Source organism: Protopterus annectens, chromosome 13.part0, assembly GCF_019279795.1.
Source record: "Protopterus annectens isolate FY-2018-M chromosome 13.part0, PAN1.0, whole genome shotgun sequence".
Classification (NCBI taxonomy): domain Eukaryota; kingdom Metazoa; phylum Chordata; order Ceratodontiformes; family Protopteridae; genus Protopterus; species Protopterus annectens.
Window position 1 is genome coordinate 769821387 of NC_056747.1, and position 23128 is coordinate 769844514.

At 34.2% G+C, this 23128-nt stretch overlaps 1 protein-coding gene across 1 annotated transcript in view; it reads left to right on the top strand.

Annotated features, from left to right (window-relative positions):
• The window catches only part of TMIGD1 (transmembrane and immunoglobulin domain containing 1), a 131147-nt gene that overhangs the window by 99525 nt on the left and 8494 nt on the right, over nt 1-23128 (top strand). Inside the window, exon 5 of the mRNA XM_044055435.1 lies at nt 431-479. Within this exon, the coding sequence (XP_043911370.1) occupies nt 431-454 (24 nt within the window). The 3' untranslated portion in view covers nt 455-479. The remainder of the gene's footprint in view (nt 1-430; nt 480-23128) is intronic.

Here is a 23128-nt window from a genome sequence, read left to right on the forward strand (position 1 = left end):
AATACACTATTGTTTTACCCTTCATTGCATGAGTTTTGTTTTTGTGAATTTTAAATTAGCTTTGTCTTAAGAAAACTATTGCCCCAGATGTGGTTATATTTCACTGTCAGTGCCACATGCTTCCATTTGTGCCCATTGCCCTCTGGAGCAGTTGCCCATATTGCTGGCTGTATCCGTTTCTGTTATCCACCAGTGACAGTCAAATCCATCAAGACCTGGGACAAGAGCACAGAGTTCATAGAATGATATGCTATCAGAGACAATGGTGTTTAAACTTAACAAGATACATTGTGATGTATGACTAAGTATTCATAATGAACTTTCAGGCTACATGTTTTTGCAAATTTTCAAGTACTTTAGCTTATACTTCAACTGACTAACTAACTAACTAACCAACTAACTAACTAACTATTCATTTTGCTTGTTTCAGCTTTGTTGTAAAAACAGATTTTGAACATGGTGGACCAGCCCAAAATAACGTAAGTAGGGTGTTTCATTATTAGAATGAATATTTGCAAGATAAACAAATACAGTGATGGTACAATTGCCAAGATGAGTAGGAACATTCATTTTTGTGGTGAAGGGGGGCATCAGAGCCACAACATTACTGGTTCAGGATTGGTTATTTCTGGAAAAGTTGCAGCACGTCACCTCTGTAACAGATCTTGTGAATTTACTTGTAAATAAGACTATAGCAATGTGCAGAAATGATCAGGTTTGGCTCCACTCCCAAACCTGCAAATACACCCTAATTGACAAGAGGCCACTACTAAAAGGTGATGTCTGATGAGTTATGCATTTATCTGGGGTAATGAGGCATTAATATTTAACTGAGCTGTGTCCAGTTTCCTGCCCATATTACATAAAGCTGGGAACATTCTGATGTTCCATTTTAATTAGGTAATTAATTAATTTGACATTTGTTAAATGGGTTACAGGACTGGCACTGGACCCTTTTCGACCACAAGGCATACAAAATGTATCTTTGACTAATACTTTCCTGTTCCAGGATTTCCTTCTGAGCTAATTTGGGCATTTAGCATATACTTAAGGTGCACCAGCTGTGGATTTGGTGTCTATAAATTTAAAACAATATGAGATAGTAATCTGAATTCCAGCATCTAGCTGCCCATAGTGGCTGCAATTGCCACATCACCAAAGGAAGAAAGTCTTGCTTTGGTCCACTGCTTTGATTGTTGGGAGTAGCAGGATGTAACATTACCATTATTAATCAATGCCTCGGATAATATGCTACTTCTTGACTAAGCTGCATATACTAATTTGTAGAGTCAACAGCTTATAATAACCAAGCCACCAAGAAATGATAACAACTGATAACTCTGAAAATGACCAAAGGTACACTTTGATGTAACACACATTTTGCTCTAAAGTACAGAGACGAATAGAAACACAACCTTTACAAGAGGGGGAAAAGGGATATTTTCAATTCAGTTTCATCATGAGTGTATGTTTGCCCACACACACACACACACACACACACACACACACACACACACACACACACACACATATACATGCATACAGTACTTGTATTACCTGCTTCAAACTTCAGTTGGCCATTCCTTTAGTGCCCCTTGTGTAGCTGAAAGTTTCAGAAGATGTTTGCTTACCAAGCTAGCTTCTATCTGTGTGTGTGTGTGTGTGTATATATATATATATATATATATATATATATATATATATATATATATATATATATATATACATACATATATATATATATATATATATATATATATATATATATATATATGGGTCCACTTTGTAATTTCAAAATACTGAAATCTCAAAATTCAGTATTTTGAAACCACAAATCCAAACCCCCCCTGCACCCCACATGTGGGGGGCTGCGCCTTTCACACACACCCTACTTATATATTCTAATTCCAGGATCACACAAACAGAAACACAAACGGAACTCACAGACACACATCTTACAGTCCCTCAAATACACACATAATGGTCACAACACACACACACACTAAACCCCTAACCAACATACTTACACACACAAACTTACCAAACTTAAATCCAAACATCCATACACTGTACCACCGGAAGCAGAAATTCAAAATATCCGTGCTTCGATATTTTGAATTTCATGCTTTTGCCGGTTTTGAAAATGTGAGTCTGCGTCTCTGTAGGTTCAAAATACTGAATTTCGAGATTTCAGTACTTCGAAATTACAAAGTAGACCCATAGATATATATATATATATATATATATATATATATATATATATATATATATATATATAGATATATATGTGTGTGTGTATATATATATATATATATATATATATATATATATATATATATATATATATATATATATATATATATATATATATATACGGGTTTACTTTTAAAAATTGAAGTTTCAAAACTTCAAATTTCTTATGGTCGAGACCATAAGATCAAAGCTTTCAAACTTTGAACTGTTTAAATGGAGATCGCCGTACAGAGCAAAATGGGAAATTTACTATTTTCCTCACTGTAGTGAAATCTCAGAATTGGTATATTTAATTAGCAGAGGTGTGGGGGGGTACGTAAAAAAATCTTTTTATTTTTTCCCAAAGTTTCAAAGTTTTAAAACTTTGATCTTATGGTCTTGGCCATAAGAAATTCAAATTTTGAAACACACACACACAGATACACACACACACACACACACACACACACACACACACACACACATATATATATATATATATATATATATATATATATATATATAGGGTGTATACTGAATCAGCGAACACTTCAAAAAGTGAATGCTGATTCATCAGCCCTACTTCAGCAAACGCTGAAAATGCTGAACATTCGGGACAGCAAATTTTCCTAGGGAAAAAAATCGCTGGGCCAGTTTCAGGAGTTTGCCATTACCTCCACTGTGGTGAGATCTCGGAGTTGGTATATTTAAGTAAGGGGGTGGGGGGGGGGGCAAAGACCCCCACAGTAAATACTGTTTTAAGTCCTTTTTTTTTTTTTTTTTTTTTTTTTGTGAAACAGCGATTTTTTTCTTTAAGATCCGATCTTAATGAATTTGTTATAGACATAAAGCATTTTGGATGTAATGTGACATTAAGAAATATTTATGGCACAAACACAGAACAAGTTAGGACCTTAAGGAAAAAGTACATTTGTACCTGTAGCCCATCCTGCTGTGGAACTATTCATGTGGCTGTGTAATAATGCAGTGGAGAAATTAAGAATGGACATGCATACTAAACATTATAGAAACATTACGTATGAAGAAAGACAAGCCCTATGCAACTTACAACAAAATGAGAATGTGGTAATCAAACCAGCAGACAAAGGAGGTACTATAATGGTTATGGATACTAATTGGTATAAGAATAAAATGACCACCATGTTACAAGATGAAAAGACATACCATAGAGTTACACCAATCCAGTTAAATCGAACTATACAAAAAGTGTCTTCCTTACTTCAGGATATGTTGACTGAAGGCCAAGTAGATCTGGACCTTTACAATTTTTTGAACATCACAAAACACACTGTTCCGAGTATTAATGGACTTCCTAAGATTCATAAGGACCTTCATAACCCCCCACTATGGCCTATAGTAGCAGGACAAGGGTGGGTGACAGAAACAATGTCACTATTTGTGGAGAAAGAATTGAGAACTATTTTAAAATATTTTGATACAGTTCTGCAGGATACTGATGACTTCTTAAGCAAGATAAATCAGACCATGAACAACATTACGGATTATGACCACCTACTTGTGATCACCCTGGATGTGAATAGTTTATTCACTTCCATTCCCAACGAAGCAGGCGTAGAAGCTGTAAGAAAGATCTTAAGCCACAAAAAAAAACTGTTAATGAAACCAGTAGGATTTGTGCTTTATTAGATTTAATACTGGAAAATAATTATTTTGTGTATGGTACATCAATCTATTGGCAAAAATGGGGGGGGGGTAGCTATGGGCACCCCTTGTGCGAACAGCTACTCAAATCTTGTGCTTGTAGGCTGGGAATTGGAGCATGTATTGAACTCAAATAATCCATGGTATGAATGCATCAAATTTTATGGTCGATTTGTGGATGATTTTTTTATTTTATGGAAGGAACCGTGCCACAATTTGAATCATTCCATCAATATCTAAATAGGACTACTACTTTTTTAAGCTTTACAGCAGAACACTCTCATAATCAAGTTGCATTTTTGGATGTGAATGTTATTCTTAACGAAAACATGCTAGAAACCGAATTACACTGAAAAAATACATGGAAAAATCATTACTTGTTGAAAAGCAGCATGCATCCTAAACATGTCACTAAAAATATTATATGAAATGAAACACAAAGAATACATAAAAGATGTAGCAAAGATGAGACAAGAGAAAAGGAAATTATGTTTCTACAACAAAACCTAATAAGGAGAGGCTATAATGAAAAAGATGTGAATGTTCAAGGAGTTATCCCAAAGAAAAACAAGACAGAACACAGAACCACCAGAGTGATGTTAACTTACAGCACAGACAACACACAAGTTAAATCCATAATAAGGCAGTTTTGATCAATCCTCACCCAGGATGCCAAGCTAAAAGACATTATTGGTGAAACACCATGCTTTGGCTACAAGAATAAGAAAAATTTAAAGAGGTTACTTTGCACAAAGGATGGGTTCAGCAAACATAAAATCGTTGGACATAAAGGCACATTCAAGTGTGGCCACTGCACAGCATGCCCACTGATTGACTGTAATAACGAATTTGAACATCCAAGGACAAAGAAGAAATACACCTTTAATGTCAAAGCCACTTGTATAACCCCCAATGTGGTGTACATGGCTACCTGTAAACTATGCCCTGCATTCTATGTAGGAAAAACTAATCAGATGTTTAAAAATCACATTTTGAGACATCAAAGAGACATTACCAATAAAGATCCACATAATGCTTTAGCAATACATGCTGAAAGAAATGTCGATCATTCTTTCACTTATAAGGTGATAGAGAATGTATATAGTGGAATAAGGAAAGGCTTGAATAACATCATTCCACTGAAACCTATACTAAATGCTAGAAGACCAACTATCAGCTAACATGGAGGTGTGTCTGGCTTAATAATTCCTGACTGGTCACACCCCTCAAAAGCAAAAGGTATAGGAAATGGAACACCCCCAGCTGAGAGAAAAGAGGATTGGTGCATTTAAACAGCTGATTGACAGTGTGATGATTGAATGATTGTCTTAACAGTAAAGGAAGCAAGCACTATAAAAAGGAACTTCCAGTCCCAGTCTCTATGATCTGAAGAAGATACCGAAAGTGCTTATTGTTTGGAATATATAGGGACTGTTTTATTCTATATCAAGATTTTAACTTGACATGAAGAACTTTTCCTACAATAAAAGGATTTTAACTGCCATTAAAACTAGAAGCTTTTATTTGATCTGTTAGACTGGTTAAGCTGTTATCACAGTTCATCACAGTCACATAGCAGCTACTACATCTTCAGTGTGGATACTTTGTATATCAGACCAAAAAGATTGGATACTTTGAAGCCATCATAAGGCTGGATACTTTGGAGCCATCATTTCGCTGTGGTATAACTGCATTCACAGCATGCATATCTTGTAAGTGCAAGTTTTTTGCTATATATGTTGCACTTTTAAGTTTTATATCATTTAACCACACTACCTATTCTCCAAGAGAACCTTACTTCATTGGCCATTGTTGTACAGCGTTTCATTTTGAATACTGTTTTTACTTGTTACTGATAGCTGTACTTTAGCATTAGGAGGTACCCTTTCCTTATTTAATGTTTTAATTATCTTAGGGAATGAAATACTGTGTGTAATATTGTTGACCAATTGGCCAATAACTGTTTGTCTTTTATCTTTTTCTTCTGTTTTATAAGTTTATTTATTTGTTTATTTATTTTCATTTTGATAGCAAAGATTTAAGCACTTTAAGTTTGTTTTAGGTGAGTACTGTTGTTTATCTGGAGTTGTATATGTGTATTGTGTTTATGTAGTATGTGACATTGTATTTTTTCCCTTGTGAATGTGGCTGTGTTATATTGATTGATGACATGACCAGAAAGGTAACAGATCCTTGATGATGCAGGCAAAACTGCAATAAAAATATCTATACCAGCTCAGATAATTAGTTTTATCACATGCACTTATCAATATTCATTGAGAGGATGTATGCAATATCTTGGATGTTGGTTAAGGGAACATGTTTGATGAGCAGTAGCAAAGGCACATATCACAAATCAAGTTCCCTATTCCTACCAAGTTCCCTTCTTCTTTGCTTTCATATAGACTAAAACCAGCACCAGTGTAACTTCTGTCCCGAGTATATTAAAAATTGATTTCCCACCAATCCACTTGCCACTTCTCTGTCAAATACCCATAAGCACCCCCTTATTCATTTTTTCAGCTCCTTTACATACCTTCTATCCAATTTTGACCCTTCCCTCCCCTCCTCATCCAAAGTAATCTGTTCTCCCATTAACTTCTATTGTGTGTGGTTATAGTCTACAGATCCTTCAGTTATTGTTAGAGTCTTGTTTACTACCACTCTGTTCTACTCCATCTATATTGTTACTCTTTCTGTTCTGCCTTTAGGTCTGTTAAGTTTCCTCCTGACAGACTTTCCTCCCTGTCTCTCCTCTTTTATCCACCACACCATGTTTCTTCTGGTAATACTCTCCTCTATCATAATCATAATCTTTCAGTGATTAATGATTTTAACCACATGATCCATTCATCCTGCCTGTTAGGCTCACTCCTTTTTTTTCCTTCTCTTGTTCTCATTTGAGCCACTTTTGTTTTTATCTTTCTCTCCATCTACTTGTTTGGGTAGCCTAGGTCATGCCTTGCAGCTGCCATTCAAGTAATAAGACATGGGGGAGGGATGCATTAGCCATATCTGGTGCATGGTAAAGGTTTGTAATACAGAGTAATTTAGCCACTGACTGCAGATCCCACAAAAGTCTTACTGTACTTCTAAAATGGGTCACTGTTTACTTTAAGACATCAACACATATAATAATTTTCTTGGATTAATTCATAAAAATATTTCATCCATATGCCTGAGGATTCTATCATTGTACATGACAGAGGGAATCAAACAAGAAGAGGAGTGTGTGTGTGTGTGTGTGTGTGTGTGTGTGTGTGTGTGTGTGTGTGTGTGTGTGTGTGTGTGTGTGTGTGTGTGTGTGCGCGCTCATGCGTGTGAATGTGTGTATGTGTATGTGTGTGTGTGCGTGTGCGTGTGTGTGAGTGCGTGTGTGTGTGTGTCTCTGGAAAGGGAGAAATTAAAAGATAAATGCCCATATAATATTCAAATATGCCTGCTTTTAAATGCTTCAGAAATAGATTTCAGTAATTTGGGTTTATCTTAGCCTGAGTAAATGTTTTCCACCTTACATATGCAGTTATATGTAACACACTTCACAAAATAGAAAAATTATTTACACATTTCTATCATGCAGGTGGAAATAAAACAGACAAAACGGACGGCACAGTGGTGCAGCGATAGCATTGTCGCCTCACAACAAGAGGTTCTCCAGTTCGATTCCTGGCTGGGGTGCCTTCTATGTAGAGTCTGTATGTCCTCCCTGCATTCGTGTGAGCTTCCTTTGGATACTCCAGTTTCCTCCCACATTACAAAGACATGGATCTGGAGCATTTCTCCCCAGGCCTCTGCTGAAAATTGGCTTCATTCCAAGTTGGACTTTCATGGTTAACAAATGTTAAATAAATTAATTAATTAAATAAAAATAAATTGCTATCTTTGCCCTTCAGCTTCCACCTTCCACAGGGAGATAAAATCTTTTATTGCCACTTGTTACATCACTCATGGGGCTCCAGTTTCCTTCCATATCCCAAAAACATATAAATTATTTGACTCAGTGATATTTAAAATCACGTGTGTGTGTGTGTGTGTGTGTGTGTGTGTGTGTGTGTGTGTGTGTGTGTGTGTGTGTGTGTGTGTGTGTGTGTGTGTGTGTGTGTGTGCATGTGAGTGCATGTGAGTGTCTTTGTCTGTATGTCTGCCTGTCTATCTGCACATTTTGCAAAAGACTGGAATCCCATCCATGACTGGTTCTTTACTTTACATCTCATGCGTATTGGGATAGACTTTGGCTCCCCATGACCCTGAACAAAATAAAGCAGGTATCAGACAATAAATAAATTAATCTGCACATTATTCCATGGGTGAAAGTGTAGCTAATATCAAATTTATCTTCTGGCTGTACCTCAATCTTTTATAAATGGTAAACATTAGCCCTGCTTTATGTTAGAACAATGCTCTTAGCCTCACTTTCACTGGCTGTGGTGAGGGCAGTGATGTAATTGTTGAACAAGCTACCCATTTCTTTCACTGTGGCTCTACGTTGTGTGTATCACAGTTGCTTTCAGACAGTGGTAGGCTAAGTCTATCCAAGAACATTTTTTTTATTTTATTTTACATGCTTGTCTCTTTTACTGATTCAGTCTGCCATTTTAAATCAATTAACTCTCAAATATTTTTGCTGCATTTTAGTCGCTTTATTTATTTTCTTAATGTAATCTGAAAAGTTACTGAATTGAAGTCTTTATTATTGTTTTCTGTATCAATTGCCCATGTCCTTGAGAAAACATGTATTTTCAACTTTAAAAGTAAAATAAAAATGTTACGTCATGCTTTTTTAAAACATAATAAAACATATCAATTTTACTGCTGTTATGGAAAAGTAACCAAAACTACACTGTGACAAGGTGTGGCAAGGTGAATTGCAACTACATTAATATAACAACAGTAGAAACTGGTAAATGCACACACACAGAAATAGGCTGTTAATGAACATTGAATAATACACTCAATACATACCTCTCAACTGTACAGATTTTTGCAGAAAGTCCATATTTTGGCCTAATATTTTTGGTCCATTTTTCCTAAAATTGTGGTTTTCTGGCAAATTAGTGGTAAATCATTAAAGACTGAAGTCAGAAAATAATGACATATATTTGAGTTTCAGACTTTATACCTTTCAGAAAATTCATGCTAATGCAAACCTGTTATTCTATCAATGTTCTAAGTTTGTAAGAGCAATATTTAAAATTTGTCCCTATTTTTGGGCCTTTGCCACACTTTTATTGATGGCTTTGTCAATATTTCTTGCTCTAAGAGGTTGAGAGGTATGACTCAAGGTTATAACTTGCTTAAAAATGTACTTAACTAAAACTATCACACGGCCAGATGGCTGGCTATGCTGCTTGAAAACCTTCAATCTTGTCTTTAAACCTTATTCTGAATTCTATGTGAGTACAGCACGTGCAATCCAGTAATGTCTCCATATGTATTAATAAGGCTCATGCATTTTAATGTTTTACTTCCTGAAAACCAACTTCCTATATTTTAGTTCATCCCATCAGTTATCATGCCTGATGTTTTTAATCAAACATATAGTCACAAGTTAATTTTATGGGAAAGAATAGACTTCCAGAGTTAGTAGAAAGTTATCATGTGAACAGCAACAGCAATCATGTATCTAGTCACTGAAAAACTAGCAGATCAGTGTAGGTAGTACCTTGTACACAATACAGTGCTTAAAGGAAATTAAGGTTTTCCCCATTCCAACAACCTGGTTCTGACAGCTGACTTTCACAGTGTTGACTGCTTTTATGCAGAAATCATGTAATCTATTGGCCTAATTCCCTGGTGCGTGCACACACACACACACACACACACACACACACACACACAAAATGCAGATGATTACATATGCAAGCCTGTCAGAGTTTTGACATTCACAGTAGTTGTTATGGGTGTTCCTATCCATATATAGAAAGTTGCTACTTTATGCACTGCCACTATTCATAAAAATATTAATCCTGTACTATGTGCCATTCACTGGCATGAAATTGCTATATTGAGTACGTGTATTATTTTACATAAAGTTCTTGCTGTAGGCATTATGGTCAAAGCAATTGTTTTAACCTCCATTCCATATACAACCACTTGTCAATGCCAACTGTTGACTTGCACTGAATGTGAAATTGTCAAATGTCCTTCTTTTCCACAAAAAAAAATATATATATATATATATATAGAAAGAGAGAGAGAGAGAGAGAGAGAAAGATTTATATAGCTTAAGGTGTCTAGTCAAGAAAATCAGGAAATTCAATTTATTTATCCTTTTTTGACCAGGTTAGTAGCTCTTTTCTGGGGAGGCCCAAGGTGGTATTTATACTACTAGGGAGAAATGTGGCCAGGGACATCAGAGAACTTCCCCTACTCTTTGCAGATTGGGTGTTACACATCCTGACTTCCTGTTTCCTGTCCAGGTGACGAAGCAGCCAGGAGGAACAGGGAAAAAACTTGGCTGCTGAGAGCCAAGGCAATTTAGAAGTTAAATGCATTGAAAATGAAGAAAATGTTAGAATCGCTACCAGAAATGTTTTCAGTCAATGTGGGAGCAGAGAAAATGTTTTCTGCTGATGGTGAGGAGCTTGGGAAGCAGATGGAGTTAAATGCAGAAGTGGAAATGGATTCAGAAGAAAATTTCCAGAAAACCTGTTTGGAACAGCAGAAATGGCAGAAAAATGTGTTATTTCAACCCTCCAGTCTGTAGGGTTGTAGAATGAGTATCTGATGGAGATAATTAACCAGAGTGAGACAGAAAGTGGAACTGCTATATCCTGGATTGACATTATGGAAAAAAATAGAAGATGGAGAAAAAGAGAAGGAAAAAGAATGAGAGAAGATTCCAGAAAAAAGTCCTATGCTCAAATGGTGGAAGAAGGAGCTAAAGAGAAGACAGACATGAAGGAAGTAAAGAAAAAATATATTGTGTGGGTGAGCAGTAAAAAAGAAAAAGGCCTGGACAGATATGAGGTATGGGACAATGTTATTGCACCTCTGGGAGTAAATGCTGAAGAGGTAAGAGCTTTCATTTTAATTAACAAAGAAACGTTTTGTGACTTTTTTTTTTTAAATTGGTTCATTTTTGAACTGTAGGGGGAGTAAAAGAACTGAGACTATTTGTTGACAATACGTAAAGACTTGGTGGACACTACTAAAATCTGTGATGAAAGAGGATTATAGAATGGAGGTGGGAATATGGAATTATTTTAAAAATTGAAAATGACAATGTGGTGCACATACCTAGTATTATTAATGTGCATGGCAATAATGACTTTGTGAGATATAGAGGACAACCAAAGACTTGTTATTTTTGTGGAAAAAGTAATCATTTAATTAATGAATGTGACAATAAAGATGCTATTTATGTGGTCAGACAGGTCATAATGCAAAAAAATGTAAAGTGAAATGTAAGAAATGTTGCAATACAGGACATTTATGGTTAGAATGTGAGGTAGAAATAAAAGAAAATGAAAAAAGTAAATGAAAATGGAAATGAAAATGAAATTATACAAGAAAAAGAGTTAGAAAAGAATGCTATACAGGAACACACAACACAACAAGGGAAAACATAGAGATGGTATTTAAATTTAAATGGAAAGACAAACAGAAAAAAAGAAAGACAGATGAAACAAGTGAAGAAGAGTCAGAGTGGCATATAGTAAAAAACAATAAAAAATCAATAGGAAAGGGCATTGGGGGAGAAAAATACAATTTAAAAATATAATGGTAAGAGAGAATAAGAAGCATAAGGGATAAGAAGATTATTCTAATAACTGTCCTATAAAGCTGAAAATATTGAATGTGAACAGTATGAAGAATATTAAGAGAAGAATTCATATTTTATAATGATGTGCTGCAGTAGATGCTCAAGAAATAGTTCTGGAAGACATTAGAATGCTAACAGATGAAAGGGTGCAAACGAGCAACACTTTGGAATGGTACTGTTATTTGGAATATAGGCAAAGATGTTCAGGTACATGTATACTATGCCAAGAAAATATAAAACTATCAGATATTACAATTGTAGATCTGGGCCCATTAACAGTAGAAGATATAAAATGGAAAAAATATGTATATAGACTAACAGCTTTATATGCATATGTAGCAAAAAAAGAAAGAGAAATAATGTTTAGAAGTATACCTAATTGTGTCTGTTAACATGGATATAATGACAGGTGACTTTTAATTGTAATTTGAGAAATAAAAATAATAAACATCAGACTTACAAAAGAAATGAAATTAAGACAGAAATTGATTATTTTTTTTGATATCATAAGGCCTAAAAATTACACAAAAAGGAATTAAGTATAATGGGTTATCTGATCATATGTCAATTTGGATAAGAATTCATGAAAACGAAGCATATATTAAAATAGGAAAAGGCATAAAAAGAGTAAATGAAAAAGAGATTCAGGTGAAAGAAAAGAAATTACATAATTATGGCAACAATGATGGTATGAGAGATTTTTACAAAAATTGGAAAATATGGTGGATTCAATTCAAAAAGAAATACAAAAAAGTATTTTAGAATGTATAGAAAAGTAAAGTAAAAAAGAAAAAAATGGAATATAAAATATTAAGTCAAAACTATTTGAAGACATGATAGAGAAGAAAAAATAATTTTATGAAAAAGATGAAGAATTATTAGAAGAAATCAAGATAAGGAAACAAATTGTTATATAAGCAAAATATTGTTTATAAGGAAAAAAGAAGTAGCACCATACTTATGTAAGATAGTAAAAGAAGGAAAGATAATAAGATAATTAAAAAATAAAGAAGAAAACAAGTTGAAAACGAGGAGAAATATATGAAATAATTAAAAAATATGTATTATATTTATATAGTAAAAAGAAGTTAACAAAGAACAAATATATAATGGTAAAAATTAAATAAGGAAGTTAATGAATATTTAGAGAGAAAAATAAATATAAATTAGTTGAATGAGATCTTGAAAGATATAAATTATTTGAATAAGATCTTGAAAGATATTAATGTTACTTCAGCTACAGGATGAAATTGAATATAGTATGTATAAAGGGGTTTATAAAGTTGGTATATTTAAGTAGGGGGGTGTGGGGAGCAGGGGGGCTTGCCCCCTGCTTGCAATGTTACGATATGTTTTCCCTTTTATTTTTGTTATGATATGTATGTACCTGCTGTTAGTTGGTTTAGTGTCCTGTAGCACTTGGGAGGGATAGGTGGCCAAACAAAACTTTTTGAGATTGTGGTTTCCGACATTCTGAGCGATCGGTTAAATAAACATTGACTTAAAAGTGTTTGACTATGTTGTACTCGACATTTTAAGCATTCATTTATTTAACATAGACCCATATAAAGAAATGTTTGACTGGCAAAAAATGGTGTTTATAGAAGTAATGAATGAGTGGCTAGAAAGAGGAATTAAGTATAAAGAAATTTGCACAGGTATGACAAAATTTATATTAAAGAAAGGAGATAATGATGAAATAAAAAAAAATTAGAGACCAATTGCACTGAATAACACAGATTATAAAATTTTCCTGAGAACAGTAACTAAAAGACTACAATGTAAAATAGAAAGATTATACGATCAGAATTTGGGAAAAAAGGGGAGTCAAGACCTATTGTTGATAATAAAGGAAGTAACTGACGATATTATTAATAAAAAAGTGGAAACAAAAATTATGATAGGTGATGTCAGTAAGGCATATGATAATATTCAGTTTAAAGCATTATGGGGAATTTTACAAGCATACAACATAAGTGAAAAATATTATAAGTAATTACATCAATATGCAAAATGAATAATATGAAATTTAACATAAATGGTTGAAATGGAGAAGATTTGAAAATAGAGTATGGTATAAAACAAGGATGTCCTGCAAGCAGTATGATCCTTGCTATAATCATGAACATAGTAGTAATGGAAATGAATAAAATGTCAGGTAAGGGAGTATATAAAATGATAGACGAGATACAGTTATCAATAATGTATACTTACACTGATGATATTGTAGTAATAGTGAAAAATAAAGTCTGGATGGAAATAAAAACTAATGAAAAATTGAGTACACTGTTGAAGAAAATTGGTTTAAGCATAAATAAAGAGAAAAGTAAAGGATATGCCTATGAAGGTATTATAGGGGGTCTGGAATATAATGAAAAGAGTATAGATATTTTAGGAATAGTATGTAGAAGGAGAGAATACAGACATGAACAATGTGATAAAGTTAGTAAAGGAAACAAAGACATGATTACATTAAAAAGACATATAGGTTTTCATACAAAAAGAAAACACATTTAATAAACACCATAATAATAGGCAAATAGCTTATATTGCAAATGTTTATATGACGTCAATGAAATATGAAAAAGAAATCATGCAGACAATTTTTTTCATTTATTGGGGGGTCAAGACTGAACCTGGTAAAGAGAGGAATTTTATATATGAAAGATGAACAAGGAGGATTGGGGCTGATAAATCTGATTGTGCATGCAGCATCTTTAAGTATATATAAAGTACTAAAAGGAATAATGAGAATAATAATGATTTCACAGAATTGGTGGTTGTTCTTAGGGAAGTTACCAGGGGGGGCAAATATGCCATACAAGGGAAAACAGGATAGAATGTGTAATAAATGTAAAGAATTGGAAACTACAGAACATGTTTTCTTTTTAAATGTGAGAGTATTCAAAAACTGTGGAAAGAAGTATGTAAACATGATTTGACTAAAAGTTATTTATATTTCGAAATGTTAAACCTAGACATGATAGATTATGGCTTTTATGGGACAAGATCCCAGAATGAAGCTAAGAAAATTGACAGAATCATATTTCATGTAACATGGTCTATATGGAATGAAATACAACAAAAAAACAGGCTAAAATAGTGGAAAGTATACTTGCTGTGTTCAATTCAAGTCAGTCACAAAAGGTAACCAAATGTTCCACAAAAAGAAACAAAGCTGTAACCTACAAACCTCTTTACTTTGCGAACTCTTAATCCAATAAAAAAGAGTCAAAATCACCATAGAGTGTTCATTCGAACCTACTCATCCACTGGGCAATAGCTTGTAGAAAAAACACGCAGCCAGCATGTAAAAATAAATCCAAGCGTCCAGTAGGCCTGATGAAGATTCGTTGAAAGCGCTAGCCCTGTGTTCTAATTATTTTAATAAACGTGGTTTCTACTGGACGCTTGGATTTATTTTTACATGCTGGCTGCGTGTTTTTTCTACAAGCTATTGCCCAGTGGATGAGTAGGTTCGAATGAACACTCTATGGTGATTTTGACTCTTTTTTATTGGATTAAGAGTTCGCAAAGTAAAGCGGTTTGTAGGTTACAGCTTCGTTTCTTTTTGTGGAACATTTGGTTACCTTTTGTGACTGACTTGAATTGAACACAGCAAGTATACTTCCCACTATTTTAGCCTGGTTTTTTGTTGTATTTTATAAGTCTTGTTTATTATCAGGCGAACAGAGTGTAGTGAGCATTATTCTTTGTTCTTAAACTATATGGAATGAAAGACTTAATGAAATCAGATACAGTGGAAAATGGACATTGACAAAAATACTGAAAAAATGTGGTTATGGTTGTAGGCAAAAGAGTGGGTGAAAATACTTAAAATTGAAATATTGATACATTGAATGATGTTAAAATATGTAAATATTGTAAATATATAAAAATATGAATTGTACATATGTATACAAATAAAAAAACTACTCTTCAGCATAGGGGGAAGAAATTGAAGGTGTCACATCTGGCTCCTGTCTCGATTCCAGGTGCAAAGGTTGCCCAGAGAGATAGTAGAGCCATGGAAGATGTAAACCAGTGTGCTGATAGCTCTAATGTTGCAGTTGCTGTTGAAAAGAATATGGAGTTGACAGAATCGCTGCAAAAGTTAATGTTGCAATGGTGGAGTACAAGTCCATATCAGAGGAAAAGGAGAGAAAGGAGTAGGTTGATGCACCAGAGATAGTGGGGCCTGATCTGGAGGATTTGTTTCAAAACAGGTTATTCTAGGGTAAAACAGAGCAGCAGGATGTATGCATTATTACAACCCTTCAGTCTGGAGGGTGTTGGGATGACTATTTGGTCAACATGATTAACCAAAGTGAACCAGAAAATGAAACAATGATTTCTTGGAGTGAGATAATGGAGAAGATTGAGGGAGAGGCCAAAGGAGAAAAGCAAAATGAGTCAGAAAATATATATGCACAAACTGTAAGGCAAGGAGAAGAAAGAAAAGAACAACTAAAAAAAATTAGGAAGAAGTTTACTGTACATACAAGCAACAAAATGGAGCAAGGACTGAACAGGTATGAGGTTTGGGACTCAGTAATTGCACCATTATGAGTGACATCCAAAGAGGTAAGAGCATTTATTCTAATTAATAAAGAGACTTTTTGTGATACAATATTTGAAACTGGACAGGCAATGGAAAATTTCTTCAGAAGATATAAACAACAAAAAAGCAAGAGTATATGGTCTGAATATGTTATTCAAGCTTTCTTTAGACAAACAAAAAAGATTAATGGTGCAATTCAGGACTGTAATTGAAGCCAGTGAGCTGAAGCAGCATTTATTAACTGTATGTAAAGATGTTGTTGATACAACAAAGGTTTATGATGAAAGAGGTCTATGGATTGGGGGTTGGGAATGTGGTGTCATTTTAAAAATGATAAATGATAATGTAATTTACATTCCAAGTGTAATAAATGTGAATGGTAACAGGGGTTATATAAAGTATAATAGTCAACCAAGAATGTGTTGCTTCTGTGGTAAAGATGATCATTTGATGAGTGATTGTAATAAAATAAAATGTTTTATATGTGGTAAGACAGGAAACAAAGCAATCAAATGTGATTTAAAGTATATAAAATTATATAATACTGGTCATGCATGGTTAGAATATGAAAATGATGCCAAAATGGCTAAAAAAAGAGGTTATACAACAAACAGAACATGAAGAAATGATAATAGAAGAAAAAATAATACAACATGAATTAAATGACAAGGTAGAAGACAATGCAGAACAAAAAATAAAGATAAGGATAATAGTGAGACAAGTGTGGAAAAATATGTAAACTGGCAAATAGAGGGAAGAAAAACTATATAGGAAAAAGAGTAAAAGAAAGAAAAAGGAAAATTAAAGATACATTCACAAAAGAAAGTGAGAAAGGCAAAGGATGAGAAAGATACTATAATAACTTAATTATAAAAAAATGAAAATGTTAGCAATGAATGTTAATAGCATGTGAAACATTAAAAAAGATAGGTATATTGGAATGGTGTATAAAGTTGAATATCAATGTAATAATATTAGAGGATATTAGACTTTTAACAGAAAATGAAAAGATTCAAACAAAGGTTATGGAATGGACCAATCAATTGGAATATAGGTAAAGAAACATGCTCTGGCATATGTTTATTATGTCAAGATGATATTAAAATATTAGATATGAACATTATTGTAATAGGATGTATAACTGTACTGGATATTAGATGGAGAAATAATGTTTACAGAATCATAGCTATATATGCATATGTTATAAGAAAAGACAGAGAAATGATGTTTAAATTTTTTGAATTATGTGGGTGTAAATATGAATAGTATATTAGTAGGTGATTTTAATTGTAACCTAAGACAAACCAAGAAGAATGGATGTGACATTAAAGTGGTGAATGAGATAATTAGATATGGTAAGTTACACATATGGGAGAATTATCACTGGACTTATAGGAGGAATGAATTAAAAACAGAAATTAACTATTTTTTAATATCAGAAGGTTTAAGAGTTATACAAAAAGGAGTAAAGCAAACTGGATTTTCTGATCATTTAACATTATGGTTAAATATAAATGAAAAACAAAAGACTACATTAATGCAGATAAACTAATTAAAAGGTTAAATGAAAAAGAATTGGAACCAAATAATAGGAAAGGAATTTGTAAATTATGAAATATATGAGATAGTTTTATGAGAACTGGAGTATTTGGTGGATTAGTTTTAAAGAAAAGTACAAAAAATGCTTTCTTGCATTCATACAAGAGAAAAGAAAAAAGAACAAGGCAATATATACTAGATTAAGTCAAGAAGTATTTAGAGAAATAGAAATGAAAGAGAACATTATGAGAAAGAAAATGAAATGTATAAGATAAATCAGGATAGAATGAATAAATTATTGTATAAATAAAGATATGGTTTACAAGGGAAAAAAGAAGAGGTAGTGCCATACTTAAGTAAATTAATGAAAGAAGAAAAGAAAATAATAAGAGAATTGAAAAATAAAGATGGAAAATTAATGAAGACACAAGAAAAGATATGTGGAATAATTAGGGATTATGTAATACAACAGTTTGTCAAGAAAGACATTAATGAAAATCAAAAATATGAGGATAATAAGTTAAGTAAAGAAGACAATGACTATTTGGAAAAGAAAATAAATATAGCAGAGTTGAATGAAGTATTGAAAGATATAAATTTGAACACTGCCACAGGATTAAATGGTATAGAATATAATATGAACAATAATATGGAAAATTGCAAAAAGCTATTATTTTTTAAGGTATTGAATGAATGGTTGGACACAGGGATACAATATAAAGAAATATGCATAGGTGTCATAAAATGTATATGGAAAATGTGAGGAAGATGATATTAAAAATGTTTGGGAAAGACAACGTAAAGAAGATTTTTTTGAAGATATAAAATAAGTGGATTAAATAAGCTTGGATATGATTAAATGTGGATATTAAAAGAATAGAAATAAAGAATATGTTAAAAGAATAGATTAAAAAAATTATTTATTTATTTGTTTTATTTATTTGACATTTGTTTACTGGGAAATTTTGACTGGGTATGACCCATTTTCAGCGGAGGCCCAGAGAGATATACAATAAACAGAATTAAAAAAATGGTTACAAATGTTAAGAAAATAACAAAGTAGTACAATATGTGAAATACAATAAAATAAAAATATGTATATCATATTATATCATATGGTTTATATGGAATGAAAGAGTAAATTAAATTATGTGTAATGGTAAATAGATTTTAGTAACAATATTAAGCAAAATCAGGTGGTGGTTATGGAAAAAGAAGTGGAGGTCTAATAGGGATGAAAATTTAGTATGATTGTAAAGGAAATTATGAATATATGTAAATATATTTGTGTATCAATATATCTGTACATTTGTAAATGTTTGAAAATATGTATATATGTTGTAAACGAGAGTTTTTTTATGTATAAATAAAGGACCCCTATTATTTATGATATGTTCAATGGAATTTTTTACATCTACTTCAGCTACCACCAACTCAGGCAAATGGGGCTTCATCCAAACAGGAGTGCTGCACCCCCACCCCTTATACTGCACTACAGTACCAGCAATAAATATATCTGGTGTGGGAATAGAACCCACAGCCTTCTGCACCAAAGGCAGGTGGGTTATCTATTACACCACTGATATTAAATTAATAGCACTGACTACAAGGCAATGAAGCAAAAAAATGACAGCAGTGCTTGAGTGCTTTCTTACTTGGTACTGAAATATTTATATTGAGTAAATGGGAAGGGCAATAAATGAAACAACTGAAAGTAAAACAAGGTTTGTCAGAGTTTTATATGAAACTGTATTTCATATCCACAAGGTTCTGTGAATGAACAAGTAGGACTGTATTGGTTTTATCATGAAAACAGATTACACTGGGAGCCCGCATTGTAAAATGTTAGTCTGATAGTTATGATTTATATGAAGTTTTTAACCATATGATTTTTTTTCTTGCAGTAATAATATTAATGTTGTTTTCATATACCATGGAAAGTGATACTGTAGTCATATTAAACATCTCCTTGTGGGCTAGAAAAACAACATTCAAAAAAGTTTCAGTTCTGCTGTCTCTGTACACACATGCAAACACAGCCCAATTTGACATTTGCAATTATATAAAAATAAGAGAAAAATATGGTTGCTTATATACAGCTGTTCATTTTTATGGATGTTTGTACACTATATCTTCTTGCAAATGAAGGTAATTAATAGGATATTTTCATTGTAAGTCTGTCCTTTTCAAGTAAAATAACTGTTTATCTTATAAAAATTTGTTAATGTATGAACATCATAGCAGTTTTATATACAAATTGGGTTTGCTCATTTTATTTGTGAGAATAAACTGAAATAGCAAGGCACTATTTCCAAACATAACAGGTACAATTTTTATGAGGGATAGCTCACTGACAGCTATGGATATAAATGGTATGGGTTTGCTAACTCAGTTTTGTAAGTTTTTCACAATTACCCATATATATTTTTGAGCTTGAAGCTGCATCAAAGGTCATTATCCAAAACATGCATGATAAGGGGATCTGTAAAAGGCACTCATGTTTAATGAACTACTGCACATTTAGTTTTAATGACTTCACGTGCATTTTGATTACATAACTGGGTATTATTTTTGGGCTTAAAGATGCATCAAAGGTCATCATCCAAAACGTGCATGATAAGGGGATCTGTAAAAGGCACTCATGTTTAATGAACTACTGCACATTCAGTTTTAATGACTTCACATGCATTTTGATTACATAACTGGGTTACTTTAACTTCTGCAATCAGAACTAAAATATCTGGGCTGATTATAGTAAAAAAAAACATACATTTATTTGTTTTTTTGTTTTTACTGACACTGGTACCAATACCCGTCATTGTCACTTATTAGCTTGCTACCCTACATTATAAACTTTTTAACTTCTATCCACCTTTAGCCTACAAATTAAAATCTCTCTTCTGTTTCTCATTGTATTGTACTATCAAACCTCACATATAAAGCATAAATAATTGTTGATATTTTTTATATATATAAACAGTTTTCTCCTTTTGATTTGGCCATTTATTTTTTATTGTCTCTAAATATAGTGGCTGTGTTTTGTACCAATGTTTTTTGGGCTTTTTTTGTATAAATTTTCAGAGTCATGACTGAAAAGTGTCTTTGGGTCAGTTTGCTTAGGATCACAGGATCATAGGATCATAGGAAGTTACTAGGCTAGTGGCCACAAGGCCCTTATAAGCCTAGCCAAGAGTTGAGCCCATGTTTAGACAAATCAGCATCCAAAGCCCCTGTTCAGCAGGGACCCAGGTGGAATCCCAGGGGTGCATTTTCTGTTTCCCATCCAGTTATCCAGGTTGTGCTTAAAAGGGATAATGAGGTACTCTGCTTGACGTAGAGAGGGAGTCTATTCCACAGATGGGGGAGTCTCTGGGACACAAAGCTGTCATGCCAACAAGTTCTATTGATGTCACTGACCAGGTTGAAGTTGTGTGTGCGGGTTACTCGAGTGGAGCTTGACTTGCAGATATGCAGCAATCCCATCAAGGCAGGGTCTGAGATTGCTTTGAATGCCAGACAGAGGTAATCTCTGGAAAGTCTGTATGAAACTGAGTAGAGGGACAGGGCTTTTAGCCTATCTGTGTAAGGTAGATGTTTGAGGTCCTGTATTCTCATGGTGAGGAACCTCTGTGGTCTCTCCAGCTGCTGCATGTGCTTTGCAAGGTACATGTTGAAGGGGGCATTGTACTCAATAATTGGCCTTATAAGGGGAAGAATACAGGGATGTTATGACCTCCTTGTCCCTGGATTAGATACCCTTACTTATGAGGTGGGCCATGTAGAAAGCTTTCCATACAATGGAAGCAATATGGTGGCCAAAAGTCAGGTTGCTATCAACCTGGGTGCCCATATCCCTCATAACTGATTGCGTGCTTAGGACATTTTTATTAATGTGGTAATATGTGGGGACATCACTCTCCCCAAAGGGGATGATGATGATGCATTTTTTGGCATTCAGCTTGAGGCCATGTTTCTGGCACCAGTCAGTCTCTTGGAGGATGTTCACATCACTTGGGGAATTAATGACTGTGCCCAGCTTGCAGTTATCTGCAAACATGGTCAGCCATAGCCCACTGGTTTTGGCCTGCACCTCAGAGAAGTATATCCTGAATAACAGAGGCCCCAAGACCAATCCCTGGGATAAGCCCCTTGTTACTGGTGTACTGCTTGAGCTGTTTATACTATCCCTCAGAAGGTTATAATCAGCTTTGGAGAAGTTTTTTTGTTTGACCTTAGCTGGGGGGGGGGGTCAGGGGAGATGGTGACTTCAAGAGTGATCGCTTTATGGTCAGATTTTACCAGGGAGGATGATACTGTAGGGGTGATGCAATGGTTACTCATGTTGGTTAATACCAAGTCCAAGATATTATCACCTCTTGTGGGGGTATTGACTAGCTATTCCAAGGCATTTGCACTGATAAAATTGAGGAATCTCTAGGCATTTGTGTTCTGGCATGAGTAGTTTTTCCAGTCTATGGTTGGGTAGTTAAAGTCACCCAGGATCAGGGTAAAGGGTTGAATCTTGATAGATTCAAAGAGGTCCAGATAGGTGGAGTGGGCATCTTGAGTCAAATTTGGGGCCCTGTAGCTAGATAAGATTTGAATAGGAGTCTTGTCAATGATTAACTGCACCTGGAGTGTCTCCTGTGCGTCATACTGTTTGACCAGCCTGGAGGTATATGTGTCTTTAATATATATTGAAACTCCACCTCCTTTGGCTTTGCTGCCCACAGTTGGGGTCTGAATGTGTGATAGGATGAATAATCAGGTAAGGCTGGGGTGCTCTCCACAGCTTGGAACCAGGTTTCTGTGACTGCACAAATGTCAGCATCTTCCAGGGTTAAGAATGCTTGCAATGAGTGCAGTTTCATGGTTAGACTCTTAGTGTTTAGCAGCATGACCTTTAATCTGTGTGTTGTTGAAATTTTTATGTTGGTAGTATTGACCCCATGACTTTTCCTAAAAAAAGGCACTATGGGGGAGGCAAGGGCCTTTGCCAGAATCCTGAAGACCAAGTGAGACAGATGCAGGCCATCTCTAGCAAAGCATCAGGGTCTTTCGATCATATCTTCCCAGGCTGTCGGGTACTGGATCTCCCTGGAATGACACCAGAAACTTAGCCAATTATTAAAGTCAGTCATTTTATGTTTGTATTTTGGCATCATTGTGGGTGATGGTAGAATACTGCTTAAGGCAAGGGACATACCTGCCTGGGACACATATTTAGTGAGCTCAATCATGTCTCTGTTCATATAGTCTAGGGAGATACATCTCAAGTCGTTCATGCCAACATGGCCTATGACAAAGTCATAACTGTACCTGTTGTTGAGAGACTTGAGTGCGTGTAA